Genomic DNA, 21,013 nt, shown 5'->3' with positions numbered 1-21,013 from the left:
TGGTCCAGTGATACCAGCAGCGGACTGAAACTCTGAATGTGTGAAGAAGATTTAGATACAACTACAATCTTATTGAAATGGGTTTAATAGTAGTTATTATAGTGTTAATAATAAAAAACAAACAAATACTCTGTGTTTGGTCCACATTGATGACCTCTCCTTCTTATATGTCACTATAAAAGAGACAAAATCCAAATAAAAAATAGGTAATTTCATAAACAACATGTTCTGATGTGGTAAATACTGCATAGTATATTTTACTTTTTTAAGTTTGTTTGTTTTTCTTTTTTGGAGGAACCACTCTAACATTTTATACAAAACCAACAGACACAACCTCTTCACCATCCAGCAGGAGGCAAGACAGCTTTATTAAGACAGACTAACAGATTAAAATACAATATAGCAACAATTACAACAACAAATAATAATTTAAAACACCAACTCATATAAAGCTGATAAAAGCAACTGATACAAAATAATTAAGGTATAACTTTGTGTAGCAATAAGTTATAAATGCTTCTGAATGCAAATATAACAAATGTGTAAAACAAAAATCGAGCAGCCTAACCCAAGACATATAAGAAACAGTAGAGTTCTCACTGTAGCTTTGAAATTTGAGTTGGATCACAGTATCACACCGTGTTGAGTCATTTAAGTTGGCTCCATCTTCCTGCAGGAAGTCAAAGCAGCTTCACTCTTTTTGGCTCTGACTTCGGATTTTACCAGCTGACTGCTTCCTAGGAATATAGATGTAAAGTATATACTGTAAATTTGTGAATGCAGTGTAAAAAGAGTCCTGCTATGTTTATATTTCTCAGTGAGATCACAACCTGAGCATCAGAGAGCAACTCAATCCTTCCCTGAGACAAGGCCAAATAAACTATATGACAGAAATGTTGTGTACATTGATAAATTTAATCCTTTGATAATCCACTGAGCTGTATGGAATAATCCACCAGTCATAAGAATAATTATTTTTGTCATATATTTGTTGTCATTTCACCCTGGACTATTATTATTGACCTATTTTCATTCATTTTTAAATATTCTGTGTATATTTTCAGTTTTAGTTACTTACATCAAAAGTAGCCAGCTGACATGGACATCAGTGTTCCTCCCAGGGGGGGTGTTCCAGACATATTCCACCGGGAGGAAGCCCAGGGTAGACCCAGGACATGTTAGAGGGACTTTTTTAGATGGGGTTCCTAGGGAGATTGAAGACTGGGCATGACTGCTTAGGCTGCTGCCCCTGTGACCCGGCCCCGGATAAGCGGAAGAAGATGGATGGATGTTATTTTGTATTTGTGTTGGTTTAGTTTCAGTTTCCTTCTGTCTGAACTAAGAGCAACTGCAATAATGCAAAACCATTTCCCTCTGGGATTTTTTTTTTTTAATCTTTAATCTTGAATCATTGTATACTTTAATATTGTTAGTTTAAACCCTTTTGTGCATTAAGTAGTCAGCAGTCAGGGGTTCAGTTTTCCTAAGACTAGACTAGTGTTATCTTTTCAATAAATTAGGTCTGGTGCCATTCTAGTTGTAAATTGTTTTGTTCGTTTTGTTAATAAAGTTTTTTTTTAAAACAAAAACTAGAAAAGTCTTTAACGATAGATAAACCACAATGACTCAACATCTGGTAACGTAGGTCATATTATTTTTCTTTCTTTCTATTTTATCTAAATATATTTTAAATTATTGAGTGATAGTTATTTAATTATTGTATCTTTTTGAGAAACGCCCATTTGAGTCCTCTGTGCTACAGCGACCAATAGGACGAAGGCAGTGAATTTAAAACGGAGCCGCGGTCGTCATCGCAGCTTCATACGAAAACAAGGAGCGCTCAGAGGTAAAGTTCCTACAGTTACTGTGCTGTCTCTCACCTTATTACTATAAGTTTTATAAACCCACGAAGGTGACAGTTAGCTAGCATATAACCTAACCTAACATAACCATTGTTATTTGTCCAGATGTTGACTTTGTTTACTTCTGTTCGACACATTATTTGATTGTGTTTAACGCGACCTAACGCTAGTTGATGCTAGTTAACGCCAACATAGGTCAGTTGATATTAACTCTTTAGCCATGATCTAGCACTATATTGTTTCTAAATTTGGCTTTTTAAACTTAAACCGACTACTCAGCTAATCTGACATTAACATTAGCTAACAGCTAAGCTAACATAAAGGTGATTATTAACGTTAGTAACCTGTTGCCGGGACAAACCGCTAACGGTTAAAGACAACATGGAGCGATAAAAGACAGAGAAAAGAGATCTTAAAATGTTAAACCAAAACCAGCTAGAGGATAAAGACAGGGAAACGACAAGCTTGTACCTATAGACACCTTATTAAAAACACCTGTAGTCCCCAATGTGATCCAATACAACAGCTCTGCCAGTTATTCTAATCTTACAAAGTTATAATATCTCAGCTTTTAAGTTGAAGATGCCAGAACTGTAATAATACTGTGTTTTATTAGGGTCATAGTGAAGAGTATAGTAATAAGAGGCAAATCTAATGGTTTGTATCAATCATTAAATGGGACAGCATACGATAATTTGACCTGATGCAACCTGACCTAGTGGTCAGAAAAACAGCCAGTTCTCACTGTTTTTTCAAGCTGTGATGCACAAGTGTGAATCTAAAAGCATCATAGCTGTCTGTTTATTTTTTTGCAAAATTGTGATGCAGAATTACTTCTGCAGGATCTGGGATGTGCTTCCTTGGACCACTTGTGGTGGTGGTGGTGGTAATGATGGATTGACAGATGCCACTGTAATGAGATTAATCTGTGGTATTTTCTTAACTATCAGTGGTTTAAATGTTGTAGCTCAACCGTGTGCATATGATGTGGCACAATGTCATCTTAACCAAACATCTGCATAGTGGCTTTTCTCATGCTTTAAATTGCATCCGTCTTTATCAGTGGATGTTGTTTGTTGCTGAATCGACTGTTGATAAATACCATAAATGTGGTTGAAAGCTAGTGGATGTTGAGGATTGAGGGTTATTTTCCAATTCCAATTTCCAAGGTCAAGAATAAACTCTCTACAATAATGTAGAGCTGCAACTAGCAACAGCTGGTTTTTGTTTTGTTTTTTTTTCCTGTAGAATGTCAGACAAAAGTGAAAAATGAAAAATTTCCTAAAGTGACAGTTTTTATCATGTATTACAATAGCTAACATCTTGTGGTGTTTTTGTTTTTAAGATACAATGGCCAACATTATCTTTGCAGAGAGGGAGAATGCCTGTCTCCATGCACCTACTCTGAAGATGCGGCAGCGGCTTCAGTCTGCTCCAGGTATGAAGATATAAATGGCTTATTCTCTTTGTTCTTATATTGGCCTGTGTGGAAATGTGCAGTAACCTCTGTTTTTTCCCCACCAGAGAAATTACTGAAATCTCCTATGACTGCCAAAACCATAACCACTCCTCTGCCAAGTGGTCGTAAGGCGTTTGGTGCTGTCAACAAAAAAGTCTCCACCCCTGCTGTCCATGCACAAGAGAAGAAACTCCTAAAGCCACAGGTTGAAATGACATTTGTTACAATCTAAAAGGAATGTGGCACTGTAGAGTCATTTATTTGCTCTGTACCATCAACTACACATGTAATAAAACTATTGTTTTCCCAGGAAACTAAAGTGAAGCATGTGCCCCAGTCCCAAGTGGAGGAATATCCAGATATTGAGAAGTTCATCCCTTATGACCCACTAGGTAACTGATGCCTTCAGTAGTAGATAATGATTCTCACTGCTAAAAAACTTGACCTTTTAGTGCAACAATCTTATAATTGTTTTTTCCACAGAGTTTGAGAAGTACAGCATACCTGAAGATTTGGTTCCTCTCAGTGGACTTGCTTTGCCTGGACTGGCCTGTTTTGCACAAGCTCCACATCCATGTGAAGAGGACCTGGAAATGTTGGTGCCGCTTCCCAACCTGTCACCTGTAAAAATGCCAAGACGTTCAGGTATCAAGTTCCCAGCAGGGAGCATTTACACATGCATTTAGTACCAGTCTACTGTGTTTAGCAGTTTTGATAAATTCCTCCAGTAATTGTATTTTATCTAGTGATCACTATTAAAGATTAAACATAAGTGTTTATTCACCCTAACGTCAGCACACTGAGGTTTGAAATACCATATCATTTTAAAACTACAAAACAATTGACTGCAGTGTACAAATGTAAACGGTTGTTTAACCCAAATTACAATGCTTTTTAATTTCCACGTATTCTTTCGTTTTAACCATCAAAAAACACTTTTAAAGCAACAATATGAATCTTTAGAGAATGAATTCATTCTGCTTTGTTGATGACACTCTGCACAGTGCTTGAGGTATTTTAACAAATAAGTAAAACTTCAGTCAAGCAGAAATATTCTATAAAATTCTGATCATAAGGGTGAGTCTCACCCAAAAACCTCCAGAAACAAGTTTATCTGCACAGATGAGTTGTTCAATGAGTCTGGATAATGGAAGCTTTTTACAGCATCTGCACATTAAGGTATATTTTGGAGCATATTTGTGGTTAAAAAAGCAAATGTTTTGCCTGATAACATGATAGCTTGTGGGGTAATGGTTAAAATGTTGTCCTGATATTTACAAAGCAACCTCCAGCGGTCTCTAATTGACTAATGTCTGGCCACTGTAATTGTAACTTAAGTATGGGGCACAGGTTATCATTAACTTGGTGTCTACTGTATATCATTAACTTTCTGTATCATTAACTTTACTGTCTCTTCTTTCCAGGTGATTGCTCCGAGCTTAATGCCTTTCTTCAGACACTTGATGAGCTGACCATTGAGCTTCCTCCAGAATGTGTTACTGACTGAATTTTGATGCTTGTGGGGTTTTTTGTTTTTTGGCTGTTTTTGTTATGACTCTTATAATATTTTACTCTGAAATAAAGTTTTACATTTTCATTTGTCTAATGGATTGGCATTGCTCCAGTCTGTAGCTCAGCGCTAGTTTATAATTGACAGACTGAGAAAGGATCAGGAAAGTATTCAGTATATTACTTCCTGGTTTTTCTGAAGTCCATCAGTGGTCACATGTGAGGGATTCTCGCTGTGGGGTTTTGCCTGAAAAGAGAATTAAACTTTCTCAGTTCCTCTTGTAAAGGAAAGAAATCTCTGCTTGAATCTGTGACTCGGTGAATATTAAAGTCAACAGCACTTTTTTAAATGCCCTGGCACTTTGAGTGGGAGATTTTTCTACGTGAGTGTCTGTGGTTTGGACGCAGAACAGGTGAGTCCGGTTGGCGGAGCAGCGGTGTGATCAAATGTTGATGTATAATATTACGCACTTAAAAAAAAACACGTTCTCGTGATGCAGGGACTGAATCCAGCTGAGTGCAAAGGGGACTGCTGAGTTTGTTGCTGATATCTTCAGGGTGTTGTCTAAATAAAAGGAAGTAGCCTTGAACTCGCAGATGGAGCCGAGCAGCACGAATGAGAGGAGCTCGGCCGACGCTGGATCTGAACCAGCCGTCACTGAAACCGACGCCCCCGGCGGCAGAGCACCAAGACAGGGCACCGTTGTGGAGCGACTGTCGAGATATGGCATACAGGTCATGCCAAGCGCTACCCAGCGTAGGTCGAGGCTGCAGAGGCAGCAAGAATTCACCGAAGGCTCCGGAGCTCTGCAGAGAGAGACTCAGGAGAGAGGGTCGCTCACACCCGCTATGCGTAAAAGGTACCTGAAAGAGCTGCTTCTAAGGAACCCATCGCACAGCGCCTTCAGCAGCGTACTGTCCTCTCAGACTGTCGGTGCGTCTCCGGAGCAGGACTCCGACTGGGTGTTGTATCCGATGGAGCACGCGTGGATGCTGTGTGCTGTGGAGGGGAACTATGAAACCATCCTGGAGTTCATCTCCGAGGACCCGCATCTGCTCACCAGGAGGGATTTCATCAGCGGGTACTCGGTCCTGCACTGGCTCGCCAAGAGGGGACAGGACGAGAGCCTGATCAAACTTTTGCGGTACGCGGAAAGTGCGGGGATCCCTGTGAACGTGAACCTGCGGGGCAGCGGGGGGCTGACCCCGCTGCACGTCGCCAGTATGCACAGTCAGTACATGGTCATCAAGCTGCTGGTCGGAGCTTTCGGTGCCAACGTCGATGCCATGGACTACAACGGGAAGAGAGCCTGGCAGTATCTGAAGGGAGACGCCCCGGTGGAGATGAAGGAGCTGCTCGGGGCGTGGGACGACGAGCACAGCTGCGGATGTGCGCAAAGCGATGTAAACAGAAACGTCAACAACAACAGCGCTGGCGCAATGAACTTGGCCTCATGTGACGAGGTCGACGACGGACGAACAGAAGTGAACTTCTTCAACAGGACTAAGAGGAGCGGCAGCAGCTGGGGGTTTGGGTCCTTACGAAAGCTGCTGCCCACGTTTTCTCTGCTCGGACACAGGAGCTGAGTGGTCGTGACACAAGCCTTCAAATATGTGCATTAGTATGTTGGTGGTTCCCGGACTAACACTGCAGAAATCCCCTGGTGCCACGTCATGCACGTTTCTAACTTGAGTACTTACTGTGGTGGTGATCAGTTCATTTCATGTGTACGAGTTTTTCTAAGATAATCATGTTGGAATTGGACTCACATCTTTTGTAATTGCAGAACAACAGGTCTGGATTACATAGTTGACAAAAATAACTTCATTAGTGATTAATAAAGAGTCTTTACTGTCAATAACATATTTTAAGTTGACGTTTAATAATCCTTTAAATAATCAGAAAAGGAAAACACCTCTTAACGTTTGGGAACCACTTCATACTGTTTTCAGTAAGTCCTCCATCATTTCACTTGACTGAAACACTTCTACATTCTCTAGATGTTTGTTTGCGTAGACTCAGTTCTACAGCGACATTAGTATTTGCTGACCTTGTGTAAATATTTCATTAGTTGCCAACACACATCAAGTAGCTCTGTTGTGTTTGGCCAAAGCAACAAAACCAAGACTCCCACTCTGGCCAAACTAGAAATAATCTTCCATGAAACAGTAATTCAGAAGTGTTTGTAGTGTGGTCACAGACTGAAAAGCCTCTTCAGAGTTAGCGCTTCTGCAGAGCTGTGTCAGCACTAACACTCCCCATCTGATGTTTGGTTTGCCTCAGAAAAACACTGCCTGTAAATGGACTGATCAGCTACACTCAAAAGGGAATAAAAAGACTCAACAGCTGCATTTCAAGTTTGATGAAAGATCTTTTATTGTCAAACATGAGCATAACCAGAGTATCTGTACAAAATGACTGCTGCTCCAGATAACATGGCTCCCTCCACATGGTCAGGCGCTGCAGCGAGTTGTCCTGGCAGATGTTGGGATGGAGGGATGCTGGGATCCAGGGACCCTCATGTTTACAGGCCGAGCTTGGTCCTCCTCCAGTGTCTCCTCTTGGAGTTGTACCTGAAATTAAGGAAATGCAATGAAATACGTCAGCAGGGAGCATTCATGCCAATTTCAGTCAGCATGACACGGTCAGATTATCACAATTTAAAAGGAAATGCAATAATGTGTTCACAAAATTACACATGTGACTCTGGTGGGAACACAGCTAAGGTCCTAAACTGCCATCCAAGTGCAAATATAACTTAAATGTGAGTCACGCAGCCACAAACATTCATGCAACAGCTAAATTGTGCAATTTCCTCAAAAACTGCCAAGTTATCTTCCTCAAAAGAAGCTATTTATAAATGTCCAGTAAACCTTTAAGTCTCCAAACCCTTAGCTTGAGTAATGCCAGCCTTTATATTTAAATGAGGAAGCCATCAAATTCAGGGCAGGTTCAAGGCTTCAGTTCACAGTGTAATAAACAATCACTAAAGTTCCTGCAAATACAGATGATACATTGATCTTATTTTAGTGAAATAAACTGTTTTTTGACATGCACCTCTTCTTGAAAAACTGTAAATTGTAATTGTCACTTTCCACTGGCTTTAAATCACTGCAATAATTATGTGAATAGTTCCTTAAAACGGTGATTACAGAAACAAGATGATAACAGGAAAATCCTTCATGAAAGCCCTTTGGTGGGTAAATCCGCTGTCTGAGTAAGAGTCTATTTGCAGTGTTAAGCCACAGAGTTTCCTCCTCACAACAAAGTGAACAGGAGTAAGAACTCTGTAGCAGGAAGATGCTCTCAGCAGGGTTAATGACAGCACTCTACTGCAATGAAGTGCTGCAATTGCAGACCTGCTTTACATGACATGACATTCCTGCTTCTTTCCTGCACTCGTCAAACAGGCAAATGTCTCTGCACTTAATGATAACACAAAGCACCACAGTGAAATTCCAAAACCACTAAGGCTCTGTTGAGTCTTTCCAACCGATATAACCCGGCAACTTTATAATAAACATCAGAACAGGTTTTGTATGTACACTCATACAGTTTATTTAGTAAACAAGGATCAAATGGCTCTTACTATCTTATAGTATAGTCATAGCAACTATAACATAATTTAACCGCACCTTGTCAAATACAACATTCATGAAGGTGAGTCTTTTTGCAGGGCCGCCGTATTAGACTACACTGATATTAGCAAAGTGGACTCCAAAACTGCCAGTTGATGTGTGAATAGATTTAGTGCCTAAGTGACTTAGGCACTTGTACAAAATGTAATTTAAAGACAGGCATCCGTCTGCAAAACCGCAAGTGTACGTCTACAGAAATAGACGTCATACTTTAATGAATATTTATGTGCTACAGAATGAACACGAGCAGGAAACAGATTATAAAATTATACAAATTTTGTTTAGTACTCAAGCAGCACATCCCAGTAATGTCTAATGAAAGGTGGGGACATGCAGGCTGGTAGTTCCCAGTATCAATACAATAAGGATGGGTGTAGAGGGTGAACTAGAGAACATCTTCCATTGAGCTATTTCAATTTAAAAAACAACATTTGCATGTTTACAGATCCAATAATCATAGTATTTTTACATTTCTAAATGTCCATCGTGCAGATAGATATTGCAGTCAGGTTTCACATGCATCAGAACAATATTACCTGTACTGTAACTGCAGTGCAAAGTACATTCAGCCTGCATGAAGAACAATTAAACATGTTCTCACTCCGATTATAACTCACCTGATCTTGTTTCCAGTCTTCATTCTGATCCACTGAGGAATCGGCCTGTTCTGTTTCTGCTTCTTAGCGAGGAAGCGCTTGATCCTGAAAGTCTTGTGGGACGACTAGAAAGAGAGAGAGGGCACCATTAACAATGTATCACCACACAGCCTGCGTTTTTAAACACACATGCGTCCGCGTCGTTAAACTAGTCGACTTAAAACAATTAGACAGGTAAGAGTTGCTGAACTAGGAGTTTACATCTCTAAGAAGAAGAAGCAGCTGAAAGCTAACATGTGTAGCACTGCACAGACGGTACCGGTTAGCATTTATAAGCCGTTTAATATACTTATCCCTTCCTTTTAAACAGCATAATGATTTCGGAAGGACCATGTAGATATTTATTAATCACTAAAACCCTTGAAGCAGTTTTACGGGTAGTGGCGACATGGATGTTTAAAGATTTTGTATTTACCATTTTGGCCACAGTCCTTTCCCCACTATGGCGGTGGTCAAAGAGAGAGAAGGAAGTGACTTAGGAGGCTTTTATCCAATCAGCGTTCACCAAATATACGCAGCAGTTTACAGACAGCGACACCAGCTGGACGTTTGTTGACATTGTAGTTTAACAAACAGTCAGATTTTAGATTCAACATGTATATTTTTGGATTTTATAAACTAGTTCTTGTGGAAGTATGCTCATAGTTATTATTACTATTAACTTCACTGTATTGAATATCTAATGGCAGAGTGTAGCAGAGCACAGAGAGCAGCTAGTGGTAGCTGTAGTTGTATGCAGTATAACTTTGAGGTACGTGAGTACTCACTCACTCTTCTAAATATGAATCAACCACGCCTTTCCCCTCCTACACTTTCCTGTTTTTATTGTTTTAATTGTCATCACATCTTCACACTCATTCCATCCATCGTCACCATTTTTAATATTGTATTTACCAAGAAAAATACAGTACTGTGCAAAAGTCTTAGGCACCTTTGCTTTGTTTGTTTCCGAATAATGACCAGTATTTAATTCTCTCTGTCTCTCTTTTTTTTTTTTTACATTAGAACATTTAACACAAAAAGTGGTTTCTTGGCTTTCGCCTTTCCACAAAAACATTTCTGGTCAAGCTTCTTCAGGCTGCGGAAAGACCGACTTGGCATCCACATGAAGCTGCCAGATGCTGAACCAGGTCCTTGCTGAACTTCTGATCTCTCAAAGAAGAAACTCTGGGAAACGTCTCATCAGATCTTCCACTTCTGTTTTTGTCCTTGACCTTTCCAGATTCCTCTACAGAGGTTACACGTATTATTTGTCACTTTAGCCAACATAATGTTAAATCAAACATGTTTATTCTGATATTTTTGTGTTTTCTATCATTGTGAACATATTTCCTATGTACACTAACTGTATTCTGTAGTCAAGTGACTACAATATAAATAGTTATACAGTTATAATAGCACTGCCAAACTACAGAAATATATAATGGTGCCTTAGACTTTTGCGTAGTACTGTATGTATGCAGCAGGTGTGCACTATAAACATAAGGGAAAGATTTCTATGTTAGGAATTACAACATAAAAATGTGACCTACAGTGCAAAAATATGGTAGCTTATATATTTCAAACCTGACAATAAATCTGACTACATCTTGTATTTCAAAGCTGAAGAACTCTCCACAAAAAAAGAAAAGACATGCACATTTTAACAAAGACCTCTTTTATTTCCAGTCAAAAGTGGCTACTGTAAGTTAGCAACACCAACAATGATATGTCTTCATGCTGTGATCAGTTTAGTGCATCATGTTTAAGCAGAGTTTCAGATTAGAAAATGGGGAAGGCCACAGGTTGAGCACTCTGAAGTCTGCATGCAGGCATGGCTGCCAAGTGGCAGTCTAGTTAGAAATGGCTGTTTCTCCTCAGTCAGTGTATAAATGCAACAGCAAAGCCCATGATCCCAAACAAAGTAAGAACAGGATATGTCCTTCAGTATCAGTATCAGCCTGTAAGGCTACATCCATTTCACAGACCAAGAAAGGTTTCGCACAACATCAGCTCCCCAGGCAGAGTGAGATGCAATTGCTGCATGTGCTTCAAACTGAAAATGTCAATGCTACAATATAAAACTCATTCAAAACAGAGTGGAAACAATCTTTATAAGCTTGGAAACATTAACGCATTGAGCCATTAGAATATTAAACTGCTGTGAAGTTATTTTATACCTGAAGCCAATGTTTGCAAAGTATTTAGCACTTCCTGTCAGGAAATCAACCATGACATAAGGTCACTTTGAGTTCATGTGGTCCAAGTAACCTTTCGCTTCACATAATGTGCCCTACAACCAAACTGTCTCTGAACGGTACAGTTACCTTTTCTAACAAGTAAAACTAAAGAGGGTCACATTGAGGCACTTAGAGGCTCCACTATCACACCTCTGCCTTTGAGACTGGGAGAGCTGGATGCAGCCCTGCTTCAAATGCAGTGCATGTCTCCCTGTGGTGCCACATCCCTGCTCTGAGCCTCATAGGCCTGTCTCACCTCACGTTACCAAACTTAAAACGGCACAATTACAAATCTGCTCAATCGTCTCCTTTGTCAGACACTTTCTTGAGCTCAGTATCCGGTCTCCTGTCGGCAGTGTTGGATTCAGCTCCTCCTCCTCCTCCACTCGTAACTCGATTGCGGCTTCTTGCCCCCGGCTGGTACAGCTGAATAGCTGGCCGGTCCTGAAGCAAAAACAAGCAACACTATTAGGAAAACAAAAAAGTAAAGACAGAGATTATGTGACAACTGAAGGGATAGAGTCGTTACCTTATTCCGTAGCCGCTCTCTTTTACCACTGTCCTCCTTCTTGTTGTCTTTGGCAGGCTTCTCAGGTCTCTCAGCGTGAGCGGTTTCTCCACTGTTTTCATTGTGTTTTTTCTTGTCTAAGGCACGCTCTTTCTCTTTTCTGACCTCCTCCTCTCGCTTCCTGTTTGAGTTCTCTCCATCCTGCCGCTCTTTCTTTCTCCGCCGGTCTTCGTCCTGTCGTCTGATGCGCTCCTTCTCTTTCTGCCGGCGCTCCTTTTCCCGCTCTCTGTCTCGGTCTGCATCCCGCTCCCTGAACTCCTTCCGCCCATCTTCATCCACTCTGTGATTAAAGCACAAATCCTGTTTAAGTAGTTTGCTCAAATTGAGAGTTGTTTTCAAATAAATTACTGAAGCAACTAACTTCCTTCCTCGATCCTCCTTATTTTCAATGTTCTGACGCCTCTTATGATCAGCACTCCCACTAGATCTGTCGTCTTTATTTGGTCTCTCTGGTTTCTTGGCCTTTTCTTTGGGCTTCTCAGAATCACCATCATCACCTCTGTCTGGTTTCTTCAGGAGCTGCACAGGTAGAAATCAAGACCAAAATCATAATGAGAAACTGAAAATTTATCAATTTAAAATGCTTCCGGCTACACTGTTCATTATTATCATACAATAGGGTTTCTCTGGATCGTTTTTATTGTTGGACAAAAACTGTTTTATCATATTATTATTATTTCATATTAAGAAAGAATTAAGAGAGTGGCAAAAAGAAGTCACATTTTTCTGCCATCATTCATCATCATCATCAGTCATCATTCAGTCATGTTTGAAGCCTTTGCTGGCTAGCATTGAATTGCATGTAATTGTATGCAATTTAGCATTTCCCTGCATAGGTGGCCTTTGAAAGGCATTTGACTTTTTTGTAATCTTAGTGTCTATTCATTTCACACAGTGTACCATAGCACCCACCTTAATTTTTGGTTCTTCTTTAACATGGTCTTTATCCTTCTCCAGAGGCTTCTCAAGCCGCTTCATCTTCTCTGCCTCTTTGCGTTTTCTTCTCTCCTCCTCTCTCCACTTACGACGCTCCTCATCACGCAGCCGCTTGCGTTCAAGCTCCCTCCTCCTTCTCTCTTCTTTCTTTTCCTCCCTGATTCTCTAAACAGGATTAAAGCAGGAAATGAGTCCACTCACTGATGTGACTGTTTATCAACCTGTTGTACCACAAACTTTATTTACCTGTTTGTTTTTTAGGAAGTCCAGCAGAGGAGTTGTTTTTTTAGCTTGACGGAAGAAAAATAAAATGTTTAAATTATCCTTTCAGAAATGTGTCTCATTTTAAAATATATCAAATATATTTCAGATGTAACAGGAGAGTTTGTACATACCTACAAGTTCTTTTGTTTTTGCTTCAATCTCCTCCAACAGGGTCTCAGGTGTGGATGTCAATTTTCCTTCATCTCCATTATAATATTCAAGAAACTTCTTGTAATCAGGATCTGAAAGAAATTATTTACAACAGGCTGGTGCTTTCAGTACTGCTGCTCTTTAGCTTTATGTCAAAGACCATGACCAGCTTTGCTGATTTTTATTATAGAAAAAACAGTATGTGGAGCAACTATTGATGCTTTATTGATAGACATGGTAAAACGACAGTATACTGACATTAATTTGACTATTTTATTAAAATTGAACAAAAGATGCACATTCCCTTTAAATGTCAAACATTATCTTCACCTTCAGTAATTGTTCCACATTTTGCATCCTTCTTTTTGCTTTTTTTCTTGGCAATCTTTTGAAAGGGTGCAAACTCCACAATGGCAGGATACTCCTGTCCTGTTGTGGACAAGAAAAATGTGCAGAAACATGAAGCCGAGACTCCGTTCTGATACAATCCTGATGTTTGTTCATTAACATTGACTTAATTTACATACCTCTGTTGTCAATGAATACATATCCATCAAAACGATCTCTGAAGAGGACTATATCGTCTTGATTTTTGAAATTGATGTAAGCCCTTGCGAAAAGATGAGGGTAAAGGCTAAAAATACAAAACATTAATTCCAGGTTAAACTATTGGAGTGACAATTTTTAATGATAAAACGTGTTTAGTTAAATCAAGTCACCTGGTGTCATTGGAGAAAAACTCCAGGTAGTCCACCTCTGGAAGAGGTTGTAACTGCTCCTCCAGCTCCTCTTTGGTTAGACTTGGTGGTAATCGTCTGATCACAATCTGGAGAAAGAGATTATTGACAGATTAAGATGCTAACACGGCTGAGTAAACAGAAATCTGATTAAGCTTAAACGAGGTAACAATTAACCAACGATCACTGAAAGTTGAAGAAACGAATTCAAGTCAAGTGACAGTTTATCGGATTGCAACCTGCTTTACGAACTGGGTTACACAAGACTAGATTATGCATGATATTATTATTAGCATTAATTAAAACCCGTTTATTCATTTACTATTATTAGTTATGTTATTCATAACTGACGGCTAATAGCAACCTAAGCTAACGTTAGCTAGCAAGTTTTACCTTTGTCATGGCCTCTTTCTTTTCCTTAGACCTCTCCGTCTTTTCTCCATCTTCACACTTTATTTCAACCCTTTTCTCCTTCGGTCGTGTGTTTTCCTTGTCTTCCTTCATGTTTTAACCCGCTACTTTGTCCCGCGGTTGAATTTCATGTCACTCTGCAGACTTGTTTACTTTTTTAGCAAGTTAACCCCGGCTAGCTGTTAGCAACCGAACTAACCGTAACTTCCTCTCTGGCGTGCAGTTCGCCGTTACGACCACAGGGGGCGCTGTGAACGACAACAAACCAAACTGAACTAAAAAATAGAAAATTTGCATTTTGTTTTGTACGTTTTCAAAAATATTTATTATAGAATATTGACTAAAATGCTTATTCTTTTGTTTTTGCTAAAAATAATTACATTAAAGTCGGCAAAATAACGGTTCCTGTTAACGACCGCCCTTCACATTAAAAGCACTTTTGCTAGCCTACCACATTTAGGCTTACACATTAATGATGTACAGATCCTGATTTACACTTTCACTCCTGCTGGAGCCATTATTCCAACTTCACAGTCACAGCCCAGAGTGCTCCTTCCTCCACTGGGACGGTGGATGTCAGTTTTCCTTTATCTCCATTATAATATTCAAGGAACTTCTTGTAATCAGGATCTGAAAGAAATTATTTACAAATAAACAGGCTGGTGCTTTCAGTACTGCTGCTCTTTAGCTTTATGCAATATGTATAAAAGAAAATATGGCACTTATATATAATATACTGACATTAAGTTGACTTTTTCATTATAATATAACAAAAATTAAGTTAAACTTGTTTTTATTTTTTAAAGGTCATATGTCATAAAAAAAAGTCCTTTAAACGCCATATAAAGTCAAATATGAAGTGTTTCTTTGTTCTTTGTTTAATAGACCGAATCAACAAAATATCATTTGAGAGAAATACTCATATAATAATAAATACACAATGAAAACTGCAAAAAATAAAAAATAAAATAGGTTAGTGTCGAACTGACGCTTTTGTTTTGGAAACTCAAACAGGAAGTGTTTTTCTTATTCGGTGGTATCGGAAAAGAGGTCGTTCCACTGTCGACATTTTGTTAGCATAATAAACTGTCCAGGTTAGCTTCAGAGCTACCCGCTGGTCCTCGGAGTTGCTCGTAGTTTCCTGACAGTTAAACTTTGCAATCATGTGGTATGAAATTTTTCCCTGTTTCGCCGTCATGACCGGGTGTTTGATGATTCCCGGCATCGCCACAGCACAGATCCACAAGTTCACGAACGGGGGGAAGGTGAGGATGATGCTAATGTGGCTCCGGCTATGCTAACGACGAGGAAATAATCCGTGAATAAAATCTGTAAGTGACGTTAATGTATTTCACTTTAAGCGGCCTGGAGTAAGTCTTAGTTCTCATTTTAGGAAAAGAGAATCGTTCGGGTTCCGTGGCACTGGTATCTGTTGGAGAGAGACAGACGAGTGTCGGGGGCACAACACTTTGACTCCAAGGTGAGTGTCCATGTGTCAATAATCAAACTATATCTAACTATATCAAACTAAACCATGCACCTTAATTCTAGTTAAATTAGATTTCTATTTATTTTATAAACTCTAATAGTTGCTGCATGTTGGAGTTAAAGTTAATATTGCACTTGGGTCACTTGGTTTCAAAAGCATTATAGGAAAATGATTTAAATGGCTTCGTGCTAATGGGAATGAATGTGTTCTCCATGTAAAGTCATGTTTTAACAGATGTGCCAGTCCACCACGCACTGTGTTATGTTAAACAGCGCACACACAAAATCACAAAAGTATAATCTGTGATGATTCAAGTAGACTAGTACATTACTGAACAACCAGATCAGAACTTTTCATTTACAGTTTATACAATATGATATATAAACAGTGCCAATCACAGAAAATAAACACTAACACTGATTGTTAAATTAATTAGGACGCTTTAGTATGAAAGGTGGCTGTCATGTGTGGCCATGACACATTTTAGTAATCAAAACAAGCTTAAGCAACCTTAATTACTACTCAGCAGCCATGCACTAACACAGATGAGTTAAATTCAACAGACTTCTAATTATATTGAACGTGGATGGAGTTAAAGTGTATAATGCTTTAATTCTTTCACACTGAGTGGCCCTAAAATACTAAGAACAAACACACTCGTTCATTAGAGGAAATCAAAACATACATAAGGGAAAACACCTTAAATAATAAATAAACCGAAGCAGATGTCACGGCCACTGTGATGACACTGACTTCAAAGTCTTTTCAAGCTAATCGCCAAACAAAAACCATTTGAACTAAAAGCAAATAGCTGCATCTAAAGCATAAAACAATGTGAAATATTTAAAACACTGACGTAATGGAAATCTTTTCTTTTTCTCAACAGGGACTTGAGAACATCCACTGATGTCGAGGAATGTGAAGAGCCAGATGAAAAAAAATATCTTTGCTGTACATTAAAGGTTATATTTAAGTTTCAGCTGCTTGTTTGTTTTTTCAGACTTAAAGGCAGTTGTCACTCTTTGGAATTAAACTTCTATACTGGAAATCCTCTAAGGCGTCTTCTTTCATATGTTTCAGTAATGAGATGTTCTCACATGTTGTGCATTGTTCACATGTTGCTGAGATTAGACATTATCTCCAGATGGATCCTAATTGTCACTGCTTCAAATCTTGGTAAAATGAACAGTAAAGAAACTCTACATGCTCATCAAGTAAAGCTAAAGCAATTCATCAACAGTGATGTAAGAAGTACAATCACAGTGTAGAAATACTTTCTACTAAAGTAAAAGTACTAGTTCCAAGTGGTTAATCCTATATGCTGCAAAAAGTGTTTTTAAAGAGATACATTCAGCTTGATCTTCTAGGGCAGGAGTATTCAACAAAAATGAATGGTGGTCCGCACAGAATATTTTTGGAACAACGGTCCAGAAGGTTATTATGTCTAAATATTTACTAGACTGTCAAATCAAATGAATTCAGCACAATTCAAAAACCTTTTGACAAGTTTAGTTATGTAACATTGAGCATCAAGTTGCAGCTCCAGAGATGAGAAGAGGAGCTCTCATCAACAGAGGTTCTGTAGTGTAGTGGTCATCACGTCTGCTTTACACGCAGAAGGTCCTGGGTTCAATCCCTAGCAGAACCAGCTCTTTGTGTCTAATGTCACTGAACAGCTTCTTTCTGGTTTTAAGATCCTCCAAAGGACTGACAGAGAAATTCTGAGTGGCACAGAATTATCAAAAATTACCAACCTACAACCTATCAAACACATTGGTTCAGTGCTCCTAGTGGATAATATGACCAGAGAGGAGTCTGCCCTTTCCAAATTAAAAACTAAAATTTTGCTTTTGCTGTCCACTTTTTGGACATTTTTATATTTATTTCTTTTATTTTCAGTTTCACCCGTCCCTTTCGCAACTTTCGCCTCTGTGTCGCCTGTATCTCAACTCACTCAACATGAGAAAAACAAAGAAGCTGGTTATGGACATCAGGAAATCTGGGAGTCCTGTCACCCCTCTCTATACATCTCCCCCCTCACTATGGGCCAGATGCATCAAGCTGCAGCTCCAGAGATGAGAAGACGAGCACTGTTAAACAGGGGTTCTGTAGTGTAGTGGTCATCACGTCTGGTTTACACGCAGAAGGTCCTGGGTTCAATCCCCAGCAGAACCAGCTCTTTGTGTCTAATTTCACTTATGTCTCATCATTCATCTTGAACAGTGGTTAACTCAGTGTGCTGGCTGAGCAGCGTACACAATCAGCCAGACACTGATCAACATTAGGTTCTCCACAGAGTGCTACGTGAGATACCTTCTGCCTGTGATCATCAATCTTTACAACCCTACAGGTAGGTAGCTGATAATTTCTTGTCCAGTTTACTCAGCTTCCAGATAACTTCACCTGCATGACTGAGAATCTTTAGCGACTTATGGAGATGTCAAATTTGACAGAACTTTGCACTTTAACTAACTTACTTTACATGTAAGTAAAGCCCAGTGGGGAGCCAGTGCTAAGACTAAGGACCTTTGAGTTGTGTGGTCCCACTCTCACCCTGCGATCAGAAAACAAGCGTTGGACAAGCGAGTATGGAAGTCCCAGGACCAACAGCTTGTGTACTAGATTGTGGGGAAGAATGGTGTTAAATGCAGAGCTTTAATCCACAAAGAGCATCCGCACGTAGTTTCTCTGCTGCTCCAGGTGGGACAGTGCCGTGTGGAGGGCTGGTGTGGGTTGAAGGATGGTGGGAGTAGTAGTAGTGAGTTGCAGATGCGACTCAGAGTCCTGCCATCTTCTGAATTCAGTGTGGAGACATCACAGAGTACCAGAGAGTGGTGAACAGTTTTGTGGACTGGTGTGGCTCAACAATCTTCAACTCAACATGAGAAAAACAAAGGAGCAGGTGATGGACGTCAGGAAATCTGGGAGTCCTGTCTCACCCCTCTCTATACATCTCCCCCCTCACTATTGGCCAGACCCGTCAAGCTGCAGCTGCAGAGATGAGAATAGGAGCACTCATCAGCAGAGGTTCTGTAGTGTAGTGGTCATCACGTCTGCTTTACACGCAGAAGGTCCTGGGTTCAATCCCCAGCAGAACCAGCTCTTTGTGTCTAATGTCACTGAACAGCTTCTTTCTGGTTTTAAGATCCTCCAAAGGACTGACAGAGAAATCTGAAGTGACAGAATAATCAAAACGTACACTTACAAACATATCAAACACACAGCTTTACTGCTCCCAGTGGATAATATGACCAGAACAGAGTATGTCCATTAAAAACTTTTTTTTGCTGTTCACTTTTTGGATATTTCTATATTTATCTCTGCTATTTTCAGTCTCACTGTCCCTTTCTCAACTTTCGCCTCTCTGTCGTCTGTATCTTCACTGTCTGGTGGACAATTTTGTGGACTGGTGTGGCTCAATAATCTTCAACTCAACAACTCACTCAACATGAGAAAAACAAAGGAGCAGGTGATGGACGTCAGGAAATCTGGGAGTCCTGTCTCACCCTTCTCCATTGGCCAGACCCATCAAGCTGCAGCTCCAGAAGTGAGAAGACGAGCACTGTTAAACAGGGGTTCTGTAGTGTAGTGGTCATCACGTCTGCTTTACACGCAGAAGGTCCTGGGTTCAATCCCCAGCAGAACCAGTGCTTTGTGTCTAACCTTCTTGAACAGCCTCTTCTTTCCTGGTTCTAAGATTCTCCAAAGGACTAAAAGAGAAATCTGAAGTGACAAAATAAACAACACAGACACTTTCTCAACATATCGAACACATTGGTTCAGTGCTCCTAGTGGATAATATGACCAGAAAGGAGTCTGTCCTTTCCAAAATTTTAAAACTAAACTTTTGCTGTCCACTTTTTGGACATTTTTATATTTATTTCTTTTATTTTCAGTTTCACCCGTCCCTTTCGCAACTTTCGCCTCTGTGTCGCCTGTATCTCAACTCACTCAACATGAGAAAAACAAAGAAGCTGGTGATGGACATCAGGAAATCTGGGAGTCCTGTCACCCCTCTCTATACATCTCCCCCCTCACTATGGGCCAGATGCATCAAGTTGCAGCTCCAGAGATGAGAAGAGGAGCTCTCATCAACAGAGGTTCTGTAGTGTAGTAGTCATCACGTCTGGTTTACACGCAGAAGGTCCTGGGTTCAATCCCCAGCAGAACCAGCTCTTTGTGTCTAATTTCACTTATGTCTCATCATTCATCTTGAACAGCGGTTAACTCAGTGTGCTGGCTGAGCAGGGTACACAATCAGCCTGACACCGATCAACTTTGGGTGCTCCATGTGAGACACCTTCAGTCTCACTGTCCCTTTATCAAGCTTCGCCTCTCTGTTATCACCACCTTTGTTTATTAATCCCCTTCCAACCTCGAACTTTCTCTTATCCACCGTTAAGACGTTAATTTTACCGCCTGTGATTCACAGAATCCACGTGGAATGGCTTAACTCGCATTCAGTTGGCCAATGCATTCTCGCTTCCACTAAATAACTATTGTAAACGTCACAATAGACGGGCCGGTTAAATTTAAGGTGCCCTTCTAACATTGAATCAAAACGTTCGTTTTGGTTTGCATCACGTTGCAGGTGCACAGATGAGAAGACATGCATTTTGTGACAGGTTCTGTAGTGTAGTGGTCATCACGTCTGCTTTACACGCAGAAAGTCCTGGGTTCAAACCCCAGCGGAACCAGCTCTTTATGTCATATCAATTCATCTTGAACAGCAGTTAACTCGCTGTGCTAGTTAAACAGGGTACACAACAACATTAGGTGCTCTACTTGAGATACCTTCTGCCTGTGATTATCAATCTTTACAACCCTGCTATTGTAGGATGGGGTAGCTGACAACTTCTTGTCCAGTTTACTCAGCTTACAGATAACTTTACCTGCATGACTGAGCATCTTCAGCGACTTATTGAGATGTCAATCTTTACAGAACTTTGCACTTTAACTAACTTACTTTACAAGTTAATTGAAGCCCGTTGGAAAACTCACTGTGGAAATTGCAGCCATGTCAAAAACTGTTGAATGAATTCAAGATTTGAAAGATGAAATATTTTAGTTTTTGATTAATACATTTTTTTTCCCATGTCATGTTCTTTGTGTAG

General features: G+C 39.9%; 5 protein-coding genes, 1 long non-coding RNA gene and 6 other non-coding genes across 12 annotated transcripts; 9 read left to right on the top strand and 3 right to left on the bottom strand.

Annotated features, from left to right (window-relative positions):
• Nucleotides 1-298: 298 nt before the first annotated feature.
• On the bottom strand, nt 299-5,805 carry LOC113160658. Its single transcript, XR_003298708.1, has 4 exons — nt 5,695-5,805; nt 3,826-3,942; nt 1,079-1,249; nt 299-737 (listed from the first exon to the last, which is right to left on the bottom strand). It is a non-coding gene; the product is annotated as an uncharacterized LOC113160658 (long non-coding RNA).
• pttg1 (PTTG1 regulator of sister chromatid separation, securin) lies at nt 1,281-5,006 on the top strand. Its single transcript, XM_026358019.2, has 6 exons — nt 1,281-1,846; nt 3,208-3,300; nt 3,387-3,526; nt 3,632-3,713; nt 3,805-3,966; nt 4,746-5,006. Exons 2-6 carry the CDS (start codon nt 3,213-3,215, stop codon nt 4,826-4,828), a joined length of 555 nt encoding a protein of 184 aa, XP_026213804.1. The 5' UTR covers nt 1,281-1,846; nt 3,208-3,212; the 3' UTR covers nt 4,829-5,006.
• Nucleotides 5,020-7,188, top strand: sowahd (sosondowah ankyrin repeat domain family d). The gene is made up of 2 exons (XM_026358018.1): nt 5,020-5,243; nt 5,331-7,188. The coding sequence occupies exon 2, from the start codon at nt 5,428-5,430 to the stop codon at nt 6,415-6,417; it is 990 nt and encodes a 329-aa protein (XP_026213803.1). The 5' UTR covers nt 5,020-5,243; nt 5,331-5,427; the 3' UTR covers nt 6,418-7,188.
• A 1-nt stretch (nt 7,189) lies between these two features.
• On the bottom strand, nt 7,190-9,633 carry rpl39 (ribosomal protein L39). The gene is made up of 3 exons (XM_026358020.1): nt 9,541-9,633; nt 9,087-9,190; nt 7,190-7,404 (listed from the first exon to the last, which is right to left on the bottom strand). Exons 1-3 carry the CDS (start codon nt 9,541-9,543, stop codon nt 7,356-7,358), a joined length of 156 nt encoding a protein of 51 aa, XP_026213805.1. The 5' UTR covers nt 9,544-9,633; the 3' UTR covers nt 7,190-7,355.
• A 1,128-nt stretch (nt 9,634-10,761) lies between these two features.
• upf3b (UPF3B regulator of nonsense mediated mRNA decay) lies at nt 10,762-14,634 on the bottom strand. The gene is made up of 10 exons (XM_026358630.1): nt 14,393-14,634; nt 13,982-14,088; nt 13,790-13,896; nt 13,593-13,691; nt 13,244-13,354; nt 13,095-13,138; nt 12,825-13,013; nt 12,274-12,431; nt 11,874-12,192; nt 10,762-11,788 (listed from the first exon to the last, which is right to left on the bottom strand). The coding sequence occupies exons 1-10, from the start codon at nt 14,501-14,503 to the stop codon at nt 11,642-11,644; spliced, it is 1,392 nt and encodes a 463-aa protein (XP_026214415.1). The 5' UTR covers nt 14,504-14,634; the 3' UTR covers nt 10,762-11,641.
• An 819-nt stretch (nt 14,635-15,453) lies between these two features.
• Nucleotides 15,454-16,950, top strand: ndufa1 (NADH:ubiquinone oxidoreductase subunit A1). Its single transcript, XM_026357894.1, has 3 exons — nt 15,454-15,675; nt 15,804-15,890; nt 16,786-16,950. Exons 1-3 carry the CDS (start codon nt 15,574-15,576, stop codon nt 16,804-16,806), a joined length of 210 nt encoding a protein of 69 aa, XP_026213679.1. The 5' UTR covers nt 15,454-15,573; the 3' UTR covers nt 16,807-16,950.
• Nucleotides 16,951-17,474: 524 nt separating this feature from the next.
• trnav-uac lies at nt 17,475-17,547 on the top strand. The gene has a single exon. It is a non-coding gene; the product is annotated as a tRNA-Val (tRNA).
• A 454-nt stretch (nt 17,548-18,001) lies between these two features.
• Nucleotides 18,002-18,074, top strand: trnav-uac. Its single transcript has one exon. It is a non-coding gene; the product is annotated as a tRNA-Val (tRNA).
• An 851-nt stretch (nt 18,075-18,925) lies between these two features.
• On the top strand, nt 18,926-18,998 carry trnav-uac. The gene has a single exon. It is a non-coding gene; the product is annotated as a tRNA-Val (tRNA).
• Nucleotides 18,999-19,473: 475 nt separating this feature from the next.
• trnav-uac lies at nt 19,474-19,546 on the top strand. The gene has a single exon. It is a non-coding gene; the product is annotated as a tRNA-Val (tRNA).
• Nucleotides 19,547-19,998: 452 nt separating this feature from the next.
• Nucleotides 19,999-20,071, top strand: trnav-uac. Its single transcript has one exon. It is a non-coding gene; the product is annotated as a tRNA-Val (tRNA).
• A 452-nt stretch (nt 20,072-20,523) lies between these two features.
• trnav-uac lies at nt 20,524-20,596 on the top strand. The gene has a single exon. It is a non-coding gene; the product is annotated as a tRNA-Val (tRNA).
• The last annotated feature ends 417 nt before the right edge of the window (nt 20,597-21,013 follow it).

Source organism: Anabas testudineus, chromosome 10 (assembly GCF_900324465.2).
Source record: "Anabas testudineus chromosome 10, fAnaTes1.2, whole genome shotgun sequence".
Lineage (NCBI taxonomy): Eukaryota > Metazoa > Chordata > Actinopteri > Anabantiformes > Anabantidae > Anabas > Anabas testudineus.
This window is presented reverse-complemented; position numbering and strand designations above follow the sequence as displayed.

What these genes read in the sequence shown, in the direction of transcription:
- pttg1 (XM_026358019.2), top strand. Translation starts at nt 3,213, where the DNA reads ATGGCCAACATTATCTTTGCAGAGAGGGAGAATGCCTGTCTCCATGCA. An exon ending in CATCCCTTATGACCCACTAG is followed by an intron (nt 3,714 to 3,804) that starts GTAACTGATGCC and finishes TTTTTTCCACAG; the next exon opens with AGTTTGAGAAGTACAGCATA. An exon ending in AAAAATGCCAAGACGTTCAG is followed by an intron (nt 3,967 to 4,745) that starts GTATCAAGTTCC and finishes TCTTCTTTCCAG; the next exon opens with GTGATTGCTCCGAGCTTAAT.
- sowahd (XM_026358018.1), top strand. Translation starts at nt 5,428, where the DNA reads ATGGAGCCGAGCAGCACGAATGAGAGGAGCTCGGCCGACGCTGGATCT.
- rpl39 (XM_026358020.1), bottom strand. An exon ending in AAGACTGGAAACAAGATCAG is followed by an intron (nt 7,405 to 9,086) that starts GTGAGTTATAAT and finishes CCTTAATTTCAG; the next exon opens with GTACAACTCCAAGAGGAGAC.
- upf3b (XM_026358630.1), bottom strand. Translation starts at nt 14,503, where the DNA reads ATGAAGGAAGACAAGGAAAACACACGACCGAAGGAGAAAAGGGTTGAA. An exon ending in AGAAAGAGGCCATGACAAAG is followed by an intron (nt 14,089 to 14,392) that starts GTAAAACTTGCT and finishes CTCTTTCTCCAG; the next exon opens with ATTGTGATCAGACGATTACC. An exon ending in TGTATTCATTGACAACAGAG is followed by an intron (nt 13,692 to 13,789) that starts GTATGTAAATTA and finishes TGTCCACAACAG; the next exon opens with GACAGGAGTATCCTGCCATT.
- ndufa1 (XM_026357894.1), top strand. Translation starts at nt 15,574, where the DNA reads ATGTGGTATGAAATTTTTCCCTGTTTCGCCGTCATGACCGGGTGTTTG. An exon ending in AGTTCACGAACGGGGGGAAG is followed by an intron (nt 15,676 to 15,803) that starts GTGAGGATGATG and finishes TTCTCATTTTAG; the next exon opens with GAAAAGAGAATCGTTCGGGT. An exon ending in CACAACACTTTGACTCCAAG is followed by an intron (nt 15,891 to 16,785) that starts GTGAGTGTCCAT and finishes TTTTCTCAACAG; the next exon opens with GGACTTGAGAACATCCACTG.